The sequence below is a fragment of the Aulonocara stuartgranti genome (assembly GCF_965226115.1).
Source record: "Aulonocara stuartgranti genome assembly, chromosome: 4".
NCBI lineage: Eukaryota > Metazoa > Chordata > Actinopteri > Cichliformes > Cichlidae > Aulonocara > Aulonocara stuartgranti.
In genome coordinates this window covers 28,054,076-28,074,091 of record NC_138942.1, presented here as the reverse complement: position 1 = coordinate 28,074,091, position 20,016 = coordinate 28,054,076, and the positions used below count along the sequence as shown (strand labels likewise).

At 45.0% G+C, this 20,016-nt stretch overlaps 1 protein-coding gene across 3 annotated transcripts in view; it reads left to right on the top strand.

The window, feature by feature from the left end:
• Positions 1–15,009, top strand: part of prr36b (proline rich 36b) — a 41,794-nt gene extending 26,785 nt beyond the window's left edge. For all 3 annotated transcript variants that reach the window (XM_082529941.1, XM_082529942.1, XM_082529943.1), the window contains 2 exons: positions 8,651–8,871; positions 10,555–15,009. In XM_082529941.1, the coding sequence (XP_082386067.1) occupies positions 8,651–8,871; positions 10,555–13,877 (3,544 nt within the window). In that variant the 3' untranslated portion in view covers positions 13,878–15,009. The remainder of the gene's footprint in view (positions 1–8,650; positions 8,872–10,554) is intronic.
• Positions 15,010–20,016: the final 5,007 nt, after the last annotated feature.

The following is a 20,016-nucleotide window of genomic DNA, read 5'->3' as shown; positions in this document are numbered from 1 at the left end:
TTAAAAGGAAGTAAATAGCTAGCCTAGCTCAGTTTAGAGGTAATAACCATTCTTGGCCACTAACTCCTCTGAAGTTCACTAATTACAGTATCTTGTTATAACATGTTTTTAATCCACCCAAAAAGCAAGTGTCCAAAAATAGCATCTTAAAAGAGTTCAAACTAGACACAAAGTGCTTAGTGGGATTAGAAAGCATTAGATCAGGTCGGGGTTAGATGTTTCTTTCTCATATTCTTTAGGCTAGGCTAAGCTAGCCCACTGCTTTTTGCAACTTTGTGCTAACATGACGGCGGTAACAGTATATTTAGAAAGGTTAATAACAAGAAAGACCAGCTAAGCTGCTTCCTCAACAGCAGAAGGGTCTGTTCACTCAACATCCAGATGAACAGAATCAACTTCATTGGATTTCCTTACCTGAATGATCCAGATAAACCTCTTTATTACGTTTCTTCAATAGCAAATTAAGGAATTATAAACAGTCAAATATCATAATTGCTGACATTAAAAATGCTTTTCAGACACACATCTGCTGCTGTAACAGAATGGAAGACAGCCTTTTTAAAGCCTTTTCTTTATATTGGACAGCAGAGGGAAGACAAGAAAGCTGGGAGAAAGTGCAGAGCCATAATAGCCTTACGGTGAGCTATACCCGCTCCCGAAGATGGTCCTTATATGACCGAGGAAAGCTCGATTTTGTTTGTAGCTAGCTCCCCTGTTAAATCACTGACAGTATGTTATATATTGTATTAATACTATTCACTATACTAACATTTTCCTTCCCAGCACACACTGGTTTGCCAACCACTTTCTCCCACCTGACCCGCAAAGTGTTTTAGATCCTCCCCACCCCCACCCCCGTCCATTCTCTCACTCTCCCTGTGCCACAGGTAACAGTTGGATTGAGGAGATTACACTCAGATTACAGCTTTATGCAATGGTTGATGTACAAACATCTTATTAAAACGAGTTACACAAGGGCACTTTGATAATCTATATTGCGGTGCACAATACTCATGTGCAGTGTTTATGAACTGCTCTGATGATTTCATTTCTGTTATACCGACCGGCTCCGTCACGTCCCACCATTGTGCATCAGTCTCCACTCCTTGTAAATATAAAACCATTAAACACACATGAGCACTATCAGGGTTAGGGCTGTATTCAGTAGTTAGTTCATTACCAGTGTTTAATCAGCAATTTATCTATGCAGATGAAACTCACTCGCAGGTGTTTTAGTTGTGCATCACATAACACTTTAAAACATGTAATAATAATTTTACATTAGCTTTAGAAATCTGTAACACTCTATATACCCCATGAATAATAAACAGTAAATTGACACACTGATCACAGGACTAACGCCTTGTGGGTATCTCTAACACGCCAGCAGCTTTGACTAACCAGCTAGTGTTTCGTGGCCTGGGTGTGAGGTCAGGCTCACTGATGAATAATGAAACCTTTATCACAAACCAACAACAAACACAGAGTATATCAATACACAGCACAGACAATGTTATATGTCCCAAAGTAATCCGAATCTTGTCGTTCCCTCCTTTTATTGGGCACCAAACATAACATTATATAGAATTTATTGATTGGTAATAGTAAAAGCGAATTAACTATGAATTTAACATTTATTAATTATTGGGCACTGACTGATGATTATTAGATGCTGGATGATTTTTATTTACTCGCTTACACTGCCCGATCCTTCTCAGATTATTGTCTTTGTGGGATTGTGTGTTGCTAGCTGGGACACTGTAAAGTGCCCAAACTATGGGCGAACGATTTATTATCAAGACTCGCAACACAGTTGCACGTATCCCGCCTCTTCTTTACTTTTTAAAATTTCATCCAATGGCTAAAATGTTTTTTTTCCGCTTTTCTAAAATTGAATTTTGCTTGAATTTAGTAACAGGTTAGCTAATCGTTGTCATTAGCCTCCTGTTCCAGTTGAAAGAAATTTTAAAAAATGCATCTGTTAAGCTGATATCTCAGGTACACTCAGGTCAGCTAAGTGCTAATTCGTTGCTTTGTAAAAGTAAGGTTACCAATGACTCACTGCTAGAGATTGGAAGTGGAAATAAACTCACCCGTTTCACTCTTTCCTGTCAACCATAGTGCTCGTGCAGACATCCGCTGTTCAGTCTGTGTCACACAATTAGCATTATAGAGGGTGGATATTGTTACATTAATCCAGCACAGCATTATTAGCTAACCGCCCCACCTCCACACACATCAACCATGTCACGGTTTGAGGCCAGATTTGCCATTTCAGACATTTAAAGGCTGCTCTGTTCCCACTTCGCCTCCATCAGTCATTACAAAGGCTTTGTACCGCAGAGCTGGCAGGGTGAAATCCATTTATTATCCAGCGTGACTTCATGTCAATCCATGTTTTACATTGAATTCTTAACACATTCTCTGTTATTATTATCATTATTATTATCATTATTATTATTATCATTATTATTTGTAAGCATGCCAAGCTAAATCTTTAGCTAATAGCCTGAGTAGGTAACGTGAACACTTTGTTCAAAAGACTGAGCTGAGGTTGTAATTATAGGCATCTATAAGATGCGATATTCAGTGCTATTGGTGCATGTGCTCATGCATTGGATGTGTAGTCCAGAGAAGCCTCCTCCTGCAGTAAATCTCCATGAATCCCCATGAGAGAAGTATAACTATTAGTCACGATTGGCTCTTCTGACAGCCCCTTGTACCCTTGTGGGCATGCTTTGTTAAGTGTGTGTATGTGCATGTCTGCTTTAGTAAATGTGATGTGCTTTGACAGGGCCATAAATTTCAGCTTTAATTAGATTTTGCCCTTTTCCTACCTCACTCACTCCGTAATTCAGGCCTACCATCGGCAGAGTGGGGGAGAGCTCAACAGACACATTAACTGCCACATCAGACGCACTCTCCTCCTGTTGCTGCCGCACACACACTCAAACACATTGGGGCTCTCAATTTATGCAGTGTTACTCAGTTGATTTAATTCCATCCAAAGCAGATTTCACTTATCAGACAAACAGCAAATGCTGGTTCACAGAGTGACATCAATCTATGTAATTTGAGGCCACTTATAAATGTTTTCTTTCTCTATTGAGCTGGAGGGTTTGGGGTTGTTTTTTTGTTTTTTTGCAAAATTGAGTTACATTAAACACAGCAGGGACTCTTTCTTGTAACTCATCCTTTCCGTTCTCTTTAACCTCGTAATCGCACTCTTAAAGTTACCAGAAAGATGGCTTTGTCAATGAAGATGAAGCCTGTTGTGTCAGCAGTACATCACCAGCATCAAGCTTGCATGTTTGCAATGTGCATGAGTATAGCTACCTGCTCACTTTATAGTATGTGCATGTCTCTGTTTTTCATAAAGGTCTTGTGTCTGGACACTCATTAAATTGTGTGTACGTGTTATATGTGCACCTGCTGTTTGATGCTGATTGCATACAGCATGTAGCATGTGAGGGAAAATATTTGTGTCAAAACACAGGAAGTGGAAATCACTGTTGGATCTTTGAACATTATATTACCTACACATGCAGCAGTGTGTGTGCTAGTAGCATATGTCCTAGGTTGTGTGCATGAATATTTACCAATTTCTTGCCTTTCTCTTGTTTTGCATTGAGACTTGAGTGCTGGTGTCTAGCATGAAAACCGCCCAATAGGAGACTGCAGCACACTGTGCATTCCCCTTATAGGTGCTTTTGTGTGTGCACGGATGATTGCACTGGAGAAACAGCATGTCATTAGAATGCAGAGCATGTGTTCATTTGCCGATATATTGCTGTGTATGACGTGGACTTAAAGGTGGGGGGAAGGGAGTCGTACGCGCGCGCGCTGGACACGTAGTACACGGTCACGTGACGCCGAGCCGGGTTCTCCTGCTTGCTCTGCCGTCTCTAGCTGTGGCGTAGTGAAGACAAAAATGGTGGCGGTGGAGTATGGATGCTTCGCGATCGCATACGTCACTGATGAGCTCCCGTCACTGCTGCCAGAGATGCTTGTCGTGTTAGGGCTCTACATGCAGCAAATTAGTGTTTGAGAAAGAGGCACAGAGGTGGAGAAAGGAGGAAGGAGCAGAGGTTAACTCTGCTTGAAGCAAAAGGAAAGAAATTGCCCTGTTGGAAATCAGAGGACAGATCAAGGGCATTCAGTGCTATATAAATGCACTCAGAGAAGTAGATGTGGTAGCCTTTGAGCTATCAGGGTCTTTTTTTTCATCACCTTTATGCTGCCCACTCAGCTGCCCATGTTCCCACATTAGTCATGGTGTTTTCCTCGCTGATGGTCCCTCGGGGATGATAAATTTTTATTGGAGGGGAATGAATGCAGCCCTCCTCGTCATCTAACAAATTACTGCTGATGTAACGGTCCAACACCGGTTTGTGTGGTAAGCAGCAGCTCGTGCCACACAGTGTTCAGCAGTCCGATATGAAGACAAACAACGCACAGCGCAGGCTGTAAATCTTCCCCCGTGCCACGGGTGTGGCCAACCACTCCACGAAGCAGAGTCCCGCTGCCATGATGTTATTAGGGAGCAGCCGCAGAGCCAATTACTAAATGGATTTAGTAATCGGAGGGAGGGACAGAGTATGATTGAATGTGAGGCAGACTTGTTTGTGGGTGTTCCACTCATGATAAAGACATGTGGCAGTTCTTCAAACACTGCAGTTTTTAGTCAAACATTTCAAAGACTAGAGAGGTGATATGTTTTTATCCACCCTGCATCCTGGTTAAACAGGTCAACCACTGGAGATGTTTCCATTTAACCCAGCCTGTATTTATCATGGTTCTGGCAGTTGGCCCATTTTACGAGCGCTCTATAAATGACTTTAATGCCGTTACTGTTTAAGGTAGAAAAAAACTGTTTGGGGAGAAGCTGAGCTTTACAGGATTGTTGGGGTATCAAAGTAGCATTTTTTTTCAGCCTGAGTTATAAAATGAGGCCAGATGTCCTGTATGATACTTCTGTGATAAAGGGTTAAACAAGAGGAAACTAGTCTAGTAAGAAAATAGAAATCCACCAGAATTGAGCAAAATCTAACAGACGTGTTAAACACTGTCAACACAAGACAAGATGTGTGGCACTTTGAAGCGTGCATAAATCATTTACAGCTAGCACATCCACACGTGAGCGCAGAATACTTTTGTCAAGTGCTTATACGGCACTTTGCTCTGACGCAGCCTGCGTGAAGTACAACAGCTGATCCGTGGATCAAAGTACTGCAGAACCATCAAGCTGTCGTCTGTGTTAGCTTCCACCTTACTCGTTTGTAACTTCCCCTCAGAGTGTGTGAGAGCTGCAGCAGTGAGTAGTGGCGAGTGACTGGATAACATGTTAGATCTGACATGTATCTGATCCTGTGCTTTCATTTAACCAACTAAGTATGCCGAGAAGTCGCACACATCCCTCACATAAACTGAAGTGTAGTACCCTGCCTGCAGTGATCAGTCTCTTCGATTCACATTTAGATAAGGTTTAGATGAAATTTCATCCAGGTTATGAATCATGGAGCCTCAAGGTGCTCATTTCCTGCTGCAGAGCAGTGTGACACCTGCATTGCTTAGGGCTACCCTACTGCAACCTTTGTCTTAAATAAAAACACCTTATTAAAGGAACAAGCGCTCTAAGGAGCAGAGCTCTGATCAGGTTCATTTAATGGAGGGGTTATCTTGCCTCTTTAATTATCACAGCATCATACTTTAATTTATCTGCTTGTCTTTGGAGAAGGAAGCTCGTCTCCACCGTAGATGGCCGTCTGTGCTGCAGGGAAGATGTCTGCCTGCACGGCTGCTTTGCTCCTGATTACTCATTTGCCTCCCCCTTTTGTCGATCTCATTATTTAAATCATAGCCCCGAATCCCGTTGGATCGCAACAAAGCACCACCAGCAGGCAGCCATGTTTTTGCACACAGCAATCCTTTCTCAGCTGAAGTGTCATCAGTGATCCTCGGGCGTCTTTAAGTATATTTTACAGCGCGCCTGTAGCAATGAGAGTCATCTGATTTTTCAGCTTCGGTCCATTTCTCGGTGTCGCGTTGAACAATTTGCTTTAGCCCCAATTTATAGTGTTTCTCTGAGCGAGGCCTGTGGTGGGATGAGAACAATAAACAAAGCTTCTTTCCCTTAGCACAAGCTGCCCTTTGAGTTAAATGTAGGCGCATCATTTAAAGACTACAATGAGTCCTGCAGTCTTCTCAGTCATTTGGCTGACAAGAGAGCTTAATTACAGAAGCAAACATCACCGTGTTTAGGCTTCGTCACCACAAGCCAAGTTGTGGTAAACTAATCTTGGAACACACAAGATCTAATTCTACTGTGAGATGGAGTCTTACAATACTGTGGATGTGGAGACGGCCATGTTTAACAATGAGGAAGGAAATCATGGTAATAAATAATCAAAACCAGTGCAAGAACAAAAGAACATAAACACAAGTAAAGAAATACTGATCCAAGTAAATTGGACTGAGAGCCAGTAGATACGCATTACAACTCAACAGAAATCTCCTTCACTGTCTCTGTCTCCATCTCCGTCGCGCCTCCTTCTTTTTCAGTGACCTGGTTAATTTCCAGCGCTCTTTAAAGTCCTCCTGCCTTTTTGGATTATCCACATTCCTTTTATCAGGCAGATTACTATGAATGCTCTCTCTGAATATCCCATTAGCATACTTCATCTCTAATGCCAGTCTCTATCTCTTAATTCTCCCCATTCTCTTTTCCCTGTAATTCCCATCTTTCACTCTCTAATTCAGACATCATCTTTTTTTTGTCCTGAAGAACAGATTCTAAATTTGAGAGCTTAAAATCTTAGTATCTTACTCACTAAGGCGGGATTTTACAGTTGAGATGTGGCTTTTACGCTGCCTCCATAGCAAAATTCACAGCAAACGCACTAGAACGTGAGCAACATTAACTCCCAGATTTAGCAGAAAACAGTCGGCGTCAGACATGCTAAAACAATGAATCACAGCTCAGAATGATCAGCACGATCCTGACATGATCCAGCAGCCTCACTATTAGTAACACACCTTCACTGCCCCAGAGCTTGCATGATGTGAATCAACTGCAAAAGCTTCTTTAAACCTCTGAGTTCACCACACCCTTATCAGGTTTTCACTCTCATTTCATGTTGCCACACTGTATTCCCGTACATTTGCCAGGCTGTGAATAGCACACGCTACTTCCTCGCCTTTATGAAGTGAGCGTGCCTTTAACATAGCCCGTGCTTCCAGCTGAGGGGAGGGGTGGTGCTGGTGCTGCTGGATTTGGAAGAGTTATATTTGTTCTCCTTTCAGTATTAAAGATTAACATGGTCCCAGGCATCTTCACTCTCCCTCCACCTCCCTCCCGCTGCCTGTTCTCTTTCTGCCAGTATTAACTCAATTCTTTATTTAGAAACAGGCAGTTAGTGTAGCGTGGGCCCGAGAGACTGCACACCACAGCCCTGTCAGGACTACTAGATGTAGGTTACTTCGCTCAGACGTGACATAGGAGCCAGCATCTAGGCCAGGAGAGCCAGAGCAGGCAGAGCTGACGCACGCTGCCCCAAAGAATCACCCCCATGTGAGGAGGGAAGTGGGCAAGGAGGGATCAACTGGGGTCAGTGTGCCTCTCTGGGGCCGCTCTGACTCACCTTCAACAACTTGATTGTCCCTGGAGGAGTTTGTCATGGACTTGGAGTCAAAGTTTGCTTTCATACTAGTCCAGTGGTACTTCTGAGTAAAAGAAACTCATAAAATATGTATGTGGGGTAATCTGCAACGTCTGCCTGGAGAGGGTTAATTGGCACTTTTAGGTTGGTGTCACGTGTTTTCTGACTGCTCCAAAGTTTTTGTCCTGCATCTATAAAAAAAAATAAAAACAAATGAAATGAATTTGTGCCAAAGCACCTCAGGGGCTGCCCTGATGGTGCATTACTAGTGTGCCTTTTGAAAATCCTTACAAAAACTGACAGGGAACTAATGTAAAGGCTTTTAAATCAGTACTCAGGCACCTCTGAATCATTCATGTCTACCCTCCTGTCCTTAAGAGGTAAGTCTCAATAGGTGTCTACCTTATGTGAACCCGTTGACTCATTGAATTTAGCGTTGCTGCAACAGCTAATCAGGTCAGTGCGTTGGCTATTTGCACATGCTTTAATTTATTATTACAGAAGATGTTTGCACTACTCTGCACTTCATTTTTAAAATAGATGGCTAGCCTTTGTTGTCTAGAAAGATTGCAAATCAGCCATTATATATTGCTTTCATTATTAATATTATGTATGTTTAATGTTAGTGTTGTGAGCTATGCAAGCATTGTTGCTTGTGTGTGCTCTTTCTTAAGTACCCTTTAGCAGTAGAAGTGTCTGCTGCTGACATGTCAAGCTCTTGCTCGCTGTCAGAGCCGTTCTGAAGCACTCGGAGCACAGGGTTGATCAGCACACAGTCAGGGTGAGACTTGATGTTTGCCCCAAGATGTGGGTGACTTTAAAAACTCAAATGCTTGAGTCACTTTCAGTTAATCTCCATTCCCTGAGTTCTGTAACCAGGGGATTCACTGTCTGTTAAATTCATTTCACTGTCGGTCTCATTCGTGATTTGGACATATTGTGTAGTGCAGCTTAGTATTTGCTAACCCTTCTTCTCTGTTATGTCTCTTCAGGCCTACAACCGGCACAACTTCATCCCCTCGTCCTGCCACGGGCTCATCTCGGCCACCTACTAGCAGCAACGCCAAGAGCTCCCCTGCTACAACCAAACCTGCCACTCCTAAAACTCCCTCTGCCGCCGCCAAGCCGGCTACCCCCAAACCAACCTCCACTACCCCCTCTGGTGGCAAACCTCCATCTCAAACATCCAAAACCACAACCCTTGTGAAAAAAGGTAAGGAAAAAGAAATGAGAAAAGAAACACAATAGCATTTGATACCAATTAATAGCAAGTATTATGACTAGTAACACAAAAGAAAAAGAGATGTTTTTAAGATGCCAGTGATGAATAAAGCTCTGGATGATGGGTACTTCCATAGTTTTGGGCTAACAACTGACACCCCTTGATTAAAAATAAATAAATAAATGAATGAAAAAGCAGATCTGGAAAAGTTGTGATGGGGTGCTAGTCTGTACAGAAGCCTGCTCGTCGCATTTTGCACCAGCTGCAGAGGAAATAGGACTACCTGTAACAAAACAAGAGTCGAGATGATGTTTCTGACAAACGTTTTCCATGCACTAGTAGGTAAACACAGGGGTGAATAATCGTTTTGATAAAAGCTCTGCACTAAATACAGATGAGCGTTAATTAACGTCATTAGTAACACCTGTGTTTCCCTGCTGTGCGCTGGGAAAATGGACTTCTGAATGAGTGTTTATTCAGGGACGGTGTGTTAAAGGTCTTTGTCTGTGTTACTGGGACAAAAGGGAAAATAAATAACCACAAAGAGAAAATGAACAATACAACTACTGTTAGCATCAGCTGTCAGCCCACCACTGGCAGCTGTGCCTTTTAAACCAAAGACAAAGAGGTTTTGGAGCAGTAGCAGAGCTGAATATTAAGACTTCATTCATGTTTTGGGTCAAATGCATGACATTGTCACTGCCACTTTAGGCATCCACAAGTCTGATCACCAGGTTTTAAATCGAAGGTACAGCTGGATGTCATCGGTGTAAGAGTGGTAGGAGATCATCTGTTAACATATCATGGAGTGGAGATAGAGAAGTACTGTAGGAGTACATTTTAACTACACACATATGCATGCACATGAAAGGCGTCACACTTCTTAGTCTTAAATAAATAAGTAAATTGTACCGTACAGACTGTAATTATCAGGAATGGAGCGGCCACTGCAAAATATTCCTCATCCTGTGGACAGACTCCAAGCAGCACCAGTCTGGTTAGAGTGGCCCTCCAGCAGAACTCTAGAGCAAAACAAGACATTGAATTCTGGCTTTGAAACAGGATCAGAGACACTGATACTCGTCACAGCAACCTGTACAGTCTGCCCTCCTGTGACAAAACAGGCTGGTGAGCAGTGGCTGAACTTTAAAAACAGGAGTGAAGTGTTGTCCAAATTAAAGTGATCACATCATTTCCTCAGATGGATGTAAAAAATAAAACATTAAAACATAAAATGTGTTTATGTCTGCCCGCTCTAGTATGTTATAATTATGTGTAAGACTGATATGTGTTTTATGGGTCTGAGATCTCACAATAAATGAATAAATTAATTAATTTCAATTTTATATTCCATATATTTGGCCTGATTACAGTGTTAACTACAGAAAACTCAGTGGTGACTTTGAAGGGATCAATAAAACGTTGTTTGTCTGCTTCCTGTTTACAAGGGGTTGCCATAGCAGATGGATCCACCTGTTTGATTTAGCAGATTTTTATAGGGGATATTCTTCCTGACACAACCCTTCTAAGGTTTTTTCTTCTGGGTCTTGACTGTACATTATGCAAATGTGTTAAACATTACACTGTGGGTTTAATCATCAATGATGTGTTTTAATTTTCTACAATATCACATTGTTAAACCACCCCTTGTGTGCTTTTGTGCGTTTTTTCTAGATGTCACCAAACCCTCCACGCCAGCAGCCAAAAAGCCTGCAGACTCCCCCCTTACTCGCCCTTCTTCTACAACGAAGTCGGCAAAATCCGAGACTTCCAAGTCCGCTTCAAAATCAGAGGTCACTGCCAAAAAGCCTGCTACTAACAAGCCAGCAGACACCAAAACACCTAACCGCCCCAAAACACAAGAGAGCAAGCCTACACCAGCTAAGACTCCTGGCTCCAAAACCAAGACCTCCAGCCCCAAGAAAACTGTGGGAAGCAGCACACCAACTCCTGTTAAACGCGCCCCTAAAGCTGCCACAGCCGCTGAACCTGAAAAGGAAATTGCCGCAGCTGTAGCTGCTGCAGCAGCGATTGCTGCCACAGCAGCTGTTATTGCTGTGCCAGAACAACCAGAGCCTCCTGCAGAACTAGCTGTGGAGCCATCCATTACAACTCCTGAAGAAAAATCAGCAGAGCTCACACCAGAACCAGAACTAGTCTGTGCACCAGTGGCTGAATCAGTTTGTGAACCAAAACTAGAACCCGCACGGGAATCCATACCAGAACCCGCCAGGGAACCTACACCAGAACCTGCAAGAGAACCCACACCAGAGCCTGTCAGGGAATCCACTCCAGTATCTGTAAGAGAACCCACACCAGAGCCTGTCAGGGAACCCACTCCAGTATCTGTAAGAGAACCCACACCAGAGCCTGTCAGGGAACCTACACCAGAACCTGCAAGAGAACCCACACCAGAACCTGTTAGGGAACCCACTCCAGTATCTGTAAGAGAACCCACACCAGAGCCTGTCAGGGAACCTACACCAGAACCTGCAAGAGAACCCACACCAGAACCTGTTAGGGAACCCACACCAGAACCTGCAAGGGAACCTACACCAGAACCTGTAAGAGAACTTACTCCAGAGCCTGTCAGGGAACCTTCACCAGAGCCCGTAAGAGAACCAACACCAGAACCTGTACAAGAACTAATTTCACATCAAGAAGAAGAACCATCCCCCGAGGCATCTGTAGATCTCCTGTCTGACCCACCAGCAGAGGAGGAGGCAGAACCGGTCCATGAAGCAGTGTGTGGTGTTCAGCTCCCTGCACAGATAGATCCTTTCAAATTTGAGGAGCCTGCCAACGACTCCCTGGGTACTACAGTCATGTCTCCTCCTTGTTCCCCACAAGGCCCTGCTTCTCCTGTCAGAGACCAACAGAATGCCTACTCTCTCCTGGGCACCCATGTCCACTCTGATCCCTGGAACATAAACCAAAGCCCAAGCAGTATGATGAACTTCCAGAGAGAAGAGGAACAGTGCCAGCAGTTTGAGGCTCAGGAGACACAAGAGGAGGAAGAGGACGAAGAGCAGGAAGAAGAAGAGAAGGAAAACTTGTTTATGCATACCCCCGCAGCTCCCGAGGCCTTTAATAACACAGTGCAACCTCACTTATTGGGTGCCTCCCCTCTGGATGATTTCAGCCCCAGAGGCCTGATCTCTCCTCATGAAAAGGAGGAGGCCGTGGAAAAGGCTGATGAGGAAATCAACGAGGATGATGATGAGGAAGAGGATGATGATGATGAAGAACAAAGGAGACTGGGCTATCAGCCTTCGTCTTTGATCACTGACATGAGCACGTCTCAGCCCTCTGACGACTTCCAAGTGCGCTCCTCTGCCTTTGGAGGTTCAACAGGGTGGCACGGTGACGACTTGCTGTCTGGGATGGACTCCGAGGATGTGAGCAGCTGCACCAGCAGCCGACAGCAGGGGGTCTCAGACCTTAGTAGCACCCAGCATACCGCAATTCTAGAGGGCACCCAGAGTTCAGATGCCCTGGTTGACACTAGCCTCCGTGGTTCTGAGGGAGATGGTAACCTCATGGGTTCTCCCAATGTGGAAACCCTAGCCAATGAAGAAGAGGACGAGGATGATGAGGATGAGCGGGTGGACGATATGGATTTGAGCTCTGAGAGGGTAGACGAACACCATAAAGTTTTCCAGGAGCAAGGGCAAGATGAGGAAGAGGATGAAGACGTGGAAATGCGCAGTGAAGGAGTGATGGAGAGCTGTGAGAATGAGGATGACTTTAATGAGGAGGCACATTTAGATAACCTCAATCAATCGGGTCCTCCGCCCTCCATCCCTGCATCCTCCTGGGGCCAGACCAACCCCTTCTGTGATACCTGGGCTCAGCCAGCCTCACTGCTCTCCGTCTCCTCCCCCAGCCCTGTGTCCGACCACGGTGCTGCTGAGTCTGAAGCGCCCACCCAGTCTCCTGCCCAGGCATGTTTGGACGTCAGCGCCCCATCCTTTGCTCCTGAGATGGAGCAAGAAACCAACCTTCATCAGTCATCATATGAGGAGACGAAGGGCTCAGTTCTTGCAGAGGCTCCCACCCTACTTGCTGCCCCACCTGTAGGCATGTCCCAGTCCAGCACTCTAAGCGGCACGGCTCTGGCAGCCCAGAGCAGCAGCGAGACAAGCACACCAGAGGAACTCCGTGACTATGACAGCAGCTCTGGAGTCGAGTCCCGCTCTGACAAGCAGCAGACCCCAGTGCCTGCTTCGGTTCAGCCTGACATGGAGCAGGATCTCGGTATTCACTTAGAAAAAGGCGACGGAGAAGAGGAGGAAGCCGAGACGCTCCCCGCCGACGAGGTCCTGGGCACCGGACCCCCAACTGCTCCTGCATCCGCCCCTTCTTCCCCTTCCACCTCGGGAGACGAGGCCAGCGATACAGAAGGGGAGATGCAAATAAATGACCCTGAAGCACCCATGATGGTAGATGAAAGTGCCGGGTTTGAGAGTCCTCCTCAGACGTGTAGCCTGCCCGCTCTCGAGGAGGACGAAGAGGCTGGGGACACACCAGCTGGGGAGGGTGAGGAGGATGGGGGCGGGGCCACCCCTCAGTCAGCCAATTCTGTAGCGTCTTACGGCTTCGACTGCACTACATCCAACTCCAACGCCCACTCCATGGCTGAGAGCTGCGGGAAGAGCCCTGGAATCTTCTCCTTGGAAAATGAGGAGCAGCTGCCAGAGGAGGCCAAAGACCCCTCCCTCATCAAGGAGCTGACGCTGCCACCAGCTGCCACCTCTGCCCTTGCAGAGGACCTGCTGGGCAGATCTGTGGATCTGATGCCTTTGGGTCACCCGGAGGACAACCATCCCAGTCTAGATGACCACCACTACATGCTGGGAGGGAAGATTGCAGCAGACCAGCTGAAGGACATCGATCCAGTCGAGGCCGAGGAATCTGGAGGCACCGGCGACAACCAGGCATCCTACTACTCTACCATATCTGATAAGACTGATAGTTTTCTGGCAGGTAACGTATAAGTCCCTCCTGTTACCCCCCGGAATGCACCTTTTCCCTGCAACCCTCCCCCTTTTACCTGTTTTCTTCTTTTGTTTTCTCTCCAATTGGGTTAGATGGTTAGAAGAAGAAAAAAAAAGGAGAGCAAGATTGTAGGAAAAAAGATTTTAAAAAAATGAACAAAGGAGAAGGAAAAAAAATGACTGTAGCAATTTTTAAATGAAGCCTCCCTCTTTCATACTGTTATGGTCACGGTTATGAGTGTATGGCTTAACTCCATTTTTCTAGTAGGATGTTCTTTTTAAGTAACCCTGCTTATTCTGTAGCCCCTGATGGGGTATTGACTGATTGGTCCAATGTGACTGAGCTTTTAAACCGAAAAAAGGAAAAGGAAAAAAAAAAGACAACACACAGACGGAATAATATGGACTCATTGTGTATTTATCCTACTGTTTTTACCAATCAAATGTTGTTGTTGTTTTGTATTTGCTTATTTTTTGGGGGTTTTTTGTTTTGTTTTGGTTTCTGTTAAAACCTGGTCCTCCCCTTCCCTGTGTACACACACTCCATGTTCAACAGCACCATAGCGATAGTTGCTTTTTTCTTTTATTTGTTTGTCTTCTGCTTTCAAGACTTTTAGCTATCAAAATAAAGGCTAGATATTAACACAGCAGGTTTCATTTTGCCGTTACGGATTAGTTGAAGTAGGTGTGTGTGCGGGGGGGGCGGTCAATAGATTGCAGTTGGTGACGCTTTTAATGTGTGCTTCAAGAGGTTCTACTGCTCTTTGCATAGGTTGTTAAGGTATATAACGTGCAGTCACGTACGGTATGTGTTTCAGGCGTTTGGTTAAGTGGCTTCAAGCTTCGAGCCTCAGTTAGCAGATCATTTGTGTTCCAAGAAGAGACTAACGGCTAGCCTTTTTATTCGTGATGAGACGCTACATAAGCTCCACATCACAGCTTTACACTCTCTGAAACCTTTTCATAGTGGGCGTTTGGTTTACTATTTCAACAGTATATTGCATGTTTAATTAACAAAGACTCTGTACTACCTGGAAATTTGCAACAATTCTACACTAGACATGATGTTCAGAAATGAATGGTTCACATTAGGTTATCTTTCAAAATTCCATTAAAACATCATTGCAAGGCATTTTTGTTCCTGTTTCCTTTTTTCCCTATGGATCCGAGCATGTCTGAACTCGTCTCCTTGTGTTTGTTTGTGTGTGTGTGTGTGTGTGTGTGTGTGTGTGTGTGTGTGTGTGTGTGTGTGTGTGTGTGTGTTTATGCAACAGTATTTCCCAAGTGGCGTCTCTTATTCTTCGCCATGGGAACTGCTGTTAAACAGGAAGTGATGTGGCCATTGTTCAATGGTGTTGTGTCTAGATGGAATTTTGGTCAAAGTAAAAAGGCGATCCAAGATCTTCAGCACGCTTACACCTTTGTCAACTTTTCAGATCCGCCAACACAATGTTCAGCGCACTCTCTCTCTGACACTCTCTCTCACTTAAAGTTCTTGTAAACAAACAAAGCTGTTCTGTGAGAGACGCATTTGTCACACCTCAAAAACATTTAAATGGATCTATTATGATTTTCCGTCACATACACACTGTCACACACTGGTGGATGTTCACATTAAACATGGCCACAGTATTAAGTATGGTCAGTAGAAGCATTCTAAATACTCTGTTTCAGATAGTTTTCTACTCCTAGAGCTGTATAATAACCTCAAAATATACTTTTCCTTAATATGACCTTAATATGTTCACGTCAGGCTTACAGCTCTGACTTGGCACAGAAGCCCCACCGAAAAGCAGCAGCCAATCAGAAGAAGGTCAGCTTAATGGGACTCCTACACTACAAACAAGCATTTAAGAAGATCGCTTAAAGTTCCTCTTCCTCCTCGTCTTTGCACAAGCACATTGCTACACTTCTTGTCACATTGCCACCATCAGTTGTCACAGCTGTAGTAGCAGATTGTACCCATTGTTTCACAAAGATAAAGGGGCCCAGGCATGAATTCATCGGGCTACCAGTGCTCAAAAACTGTACAGAACACATTTAGCATCATTTCTGATTATTCTCCCTCCTGCAGTAATGGACAACGGGGGGGGGGGCGTCTCTGCTCTTTATTTACATACATGCCAAGAAGCCCCCCACCTCCAGAAAAACCACTTATGATGAACATGACATTAAGTCAGCCGTGATATAAACTGGGGAGGTGGAATGGAGGTGGGCTGCAAAGAAGCTTGCAGGTATAAAACAGTTGGATGACTCGTGCTGCTTAAAATGCAGGTCCTGTTTGAGTTTAGCCAATCAGATGCGCAGAAGGGCATGAGGTGAATCTGCATCCTCGTTCGCTACATATGCAGATATAAATAGTACCATCTCCTCTCTGGTCTGGCCTCGTGCTCTTCCTTGAAACCCTGACCGGAACATACCCCACAGCACACACACTGACACAGCTGTAGCTTAGATGTCTCTAAAATACCAGCTTTTGTCATTTCCTAAACACTAAATTTACATTCATGAGACCATGAACGACTTGATTCAGGTTTGTGCTTCCCTGACTTGGTGATTATACTTCAGTGATTATACCGTTTCTTCTACCGTACACTGAAGTTACTTTTCCACATGATTAAAACCACACATTATCTTGATATGATCAACTTCCTGTGATTATATTTTTTATCAGTTCTATCCCATGTGCCCGTTGTCTGTACTCTACTGTGAATCACATATATGACCACTGTCCTGCATGACAGACATCATGTTCCTGAGAATGACACCTCAAATGTGAGACTGGGATTTTGGTGCAGACTACTCAACCGAGTGGTCCTATATGATACAAAGGTGTGACATTAGAGGAAACATGTTGCACTGAGTGTTGTGTGATGTGTTTCATTGTACCGGTTTGTAGCTGCGGTATTCAGCATCCTATATCGCTTTTATTTTGGAAGCCCCTTCCCTTGTTTTTTGTTCCTTTTTTTTTGTTACACCTTTTTGCATTTGTGTCAGATCTCTCCTCCTTCCTGGCCCCTTGTTGTACCACCCGTTCTGTTTGATGCATGCATCTATAACGGATGCACCAAGTGATCTTGACTGTCCCACAGGAGATTGGAAGAGATATGAAGTGGATGAAGCTCACAGATGGCAAAAACACTCACAGGAAGACAACCAGAACCAGAACCACACTGCTGCAGCTCCCATAGCGAATGGTCACTACTTGGCAATGGTCCCGGGCAACAGGAGGCCCATTGATCCGACTCTTGCTGCCCATTTTGCCAAAATTGCTCCCCCTCCATCTTTGACCGTTGCTGCTGCTGATGGTCACGCTGGCGGAGAACAGCTGAAGAGGCTGGAGCAACACCAAGAAAAGCTGAGGGAGATGCAGCAGCGCCAGGTGCAGGAGAGGCAGAAGAGGCAGTGGCTGGAGGAAGAGCGTCTGAGGCTGGAGCAACAGAAGCAGCTGGAGAAGCAGCGCAGGGAGCTCCTCCAGCTGCAGCTGCAGCAGCAACAGCAGGAGCACCGCCACCGCAGGCAGGTCCTGCAGTGGCAGCTGGAGCTGGAGCAGCAGTACCGCATGCAGCAGAAACAGATCCAGCAGCAACAGCAGCTCAGGAGGAGCCCGACCGGAGTGATGCTCTCCCCTTCCTCGGGGCTCTGCACCATCTACGAAGCCATGGAAACCAGCGACGAGGAGGACGAAGCCAGAGGGGAGGTGAGAAGGAGGGGGCGGTCCCCCCACCGGCAGCAGCACCTGCGCCCGGTGCCCCCACAAGAACTGGAATGGAATAAGAAGGTGGACATGGTCCAGCAGCTCATCAACCAGACCATGGTGCTGTCTGGTGATACAGACTGCCCTCCGCTCCTCCTCCTCCCTGTGGGGACCGGGGGCACCCTAAGCCCCCTGGAGAGCAGCATGTGGCCCAGTTTGTTTCCCCAGTTCAGCCCTCCTACCGCTACAGTCACATCTGTCAGCAGCTACTCCCCAGACAGCCAGGGCAGCTCCCCAATCAGTGACTGGACTGTGGTCGAGGTGGAGACCCATCACTGAACAAGGGAGGCGGAGAAGCACATCAATAAATCGGTGCGAGGAACAGTTTCACATATTTATGAATATCTGTTTTTAATTTTTGGCACAGGGTTAGGTGAGAAGATTGATACGACTCTCACTGCTGTTCAGCTCAGTCGAGCCACAGTTATTCTAAGAAATTGAAATCTACTGGCAAAGATTGAGGGAAATGTATCCAAATAAGCTCACAAATAAATCTGTATGGAAGCAAAGCACAAAGACGACAACTGACCTTTATTTGATGGGGTTAAACGGTCCCCTCCTGTGTGATGAACTGCTGACACCAGGATTTGGTGTGGATTTCTGGAGGCTCTGAGTTCATGTGATGAGGTTCACCGATGGGAGGGGCTTGGAACACAAATAGGAGAGCTGCAGGAAGCATTTTCTACATACAGCCACACACCAGAGCCAAAAGGGTGATATTGATCTACTCGTCTAATGCTGTGCCAAAATCTCACGCTGTTATTCATGAGCAGCGTGCATCATACGACAGAACTCCTCTCACAGATCTGATCTGCTTAATTTAATGTGCCATCGTTAATGAAGCCATACGAGAATTTTACGGTTAAGCCGGATACTTGATTTAACCATAAGACCATACCAACCTGGTCTTCAACAGATGTCATTACTTGTAGTAGAACATATTCGCTGTAGATGACCCCATGTAATTGATTACTGTAACCCAGACATGCATACTGTCATACTGTCGCCTCACATTAGAGCATGTTCTCCTTACCAGAAGCACTTAACATCTGTCCTCAGCTGTCTTACTCTGAAATGCGCTGGATCTACTTTAGCAGCCCTGTTGTCTCTTGTGTCGTGTGGGTGCAGCGCTCCACGTTGTTGTCTCTTTTGTATCTAGACCAAACACTGGTCGCTCTCTCAAATGAGAGACTGAGCTATGACAAATTGCACTGGTTTTCTACCGTTGATTATTCGCTGTTATGGTCTTTGCCAAAGTATTTATACAGGTAAGTAGTGTTGTGTTACATAGCCAGTACTGTTGATAGATGAATATTTTTTCTGGGCTTTTACATCTCCCCAAATCCCCATAGTGAAATACCTAAATCGGTGTATTGTGTCCCCCTACAAACACCAGTCTCTGCTCAGTGTTACTGTGACTATACTCGACAAGCAGGTTTTCATGGACTTAATAGAGCTGTCAGTCACGGAGGAAGAGGGAGGCGTTAAGGAGAAGAAGGGCGCTCCTTGTTCTGCTGTGAGGGGTGAGGGAAGGCGTACAAGGGTGCAGGGCTGGTTGGCGGGGGGAAGAGTTGTCCCCCCTCACACATTCCGAAGTTATAACCTCATTTCCTGGGTCACCCAGTGTTCAGGGAGTCTCCGAGGTTACAGATGACATCATGGTGGGGGGAGAAGAAGAGGAGATGCGGAGATGAGACAATGCACCCACTCTGAGGCTGTGGGGATTGGAGGGTGGAGGGCAGGCCAAGTACCAACCTCTATATTTCTTTTATTAAGTATATTAATATAGTCTGTGAAGAGTTTCTATATATTTCCCTTTGTTATCATATTTTTTAAAAGAGGTGTTTACTTGTATCAGTCAGGTAATGAGAACATAGCAGCCTGTCTGATATTTAAATGTGTTGAGTGAAGAGAAAAAAAAGCACCTGTGTTTCTCTTTGTGTCTGCACAAGGTAGGTGATGTCTGTCTGGGATGATCGAAGTGAAGAAACACTGCCACCTGTTGACAGCACGTGTGGCACACTGACCCATTCTTCCACTTACACAGCCTGTGAATCTCTTGCAGTGACATCATTTAATTTGTGTTATAGCTAATAGGCTTTTCCTTTATCTACTGCTACTGTAAGCAAAGTGCCCGTTTATATGATTCTGAAGTATCCTAAATGAATATTGTAAAAAGCAGATTATATTTCAAAGTGCATACAGAATATAGTTTTCCAAAAATATTTGTACTACAGCTGGACTATGCATGTGTTATGTGGCCTCTGCTGTCGTATGCTGCTTTCTATCATATCATTAAGAGTTTGTTTTTTCTGAAAAGACCAACATACAAGCAAGCGTAACTAGTGCATGTGTGATTAGACTTATATGTGCACCTTTATT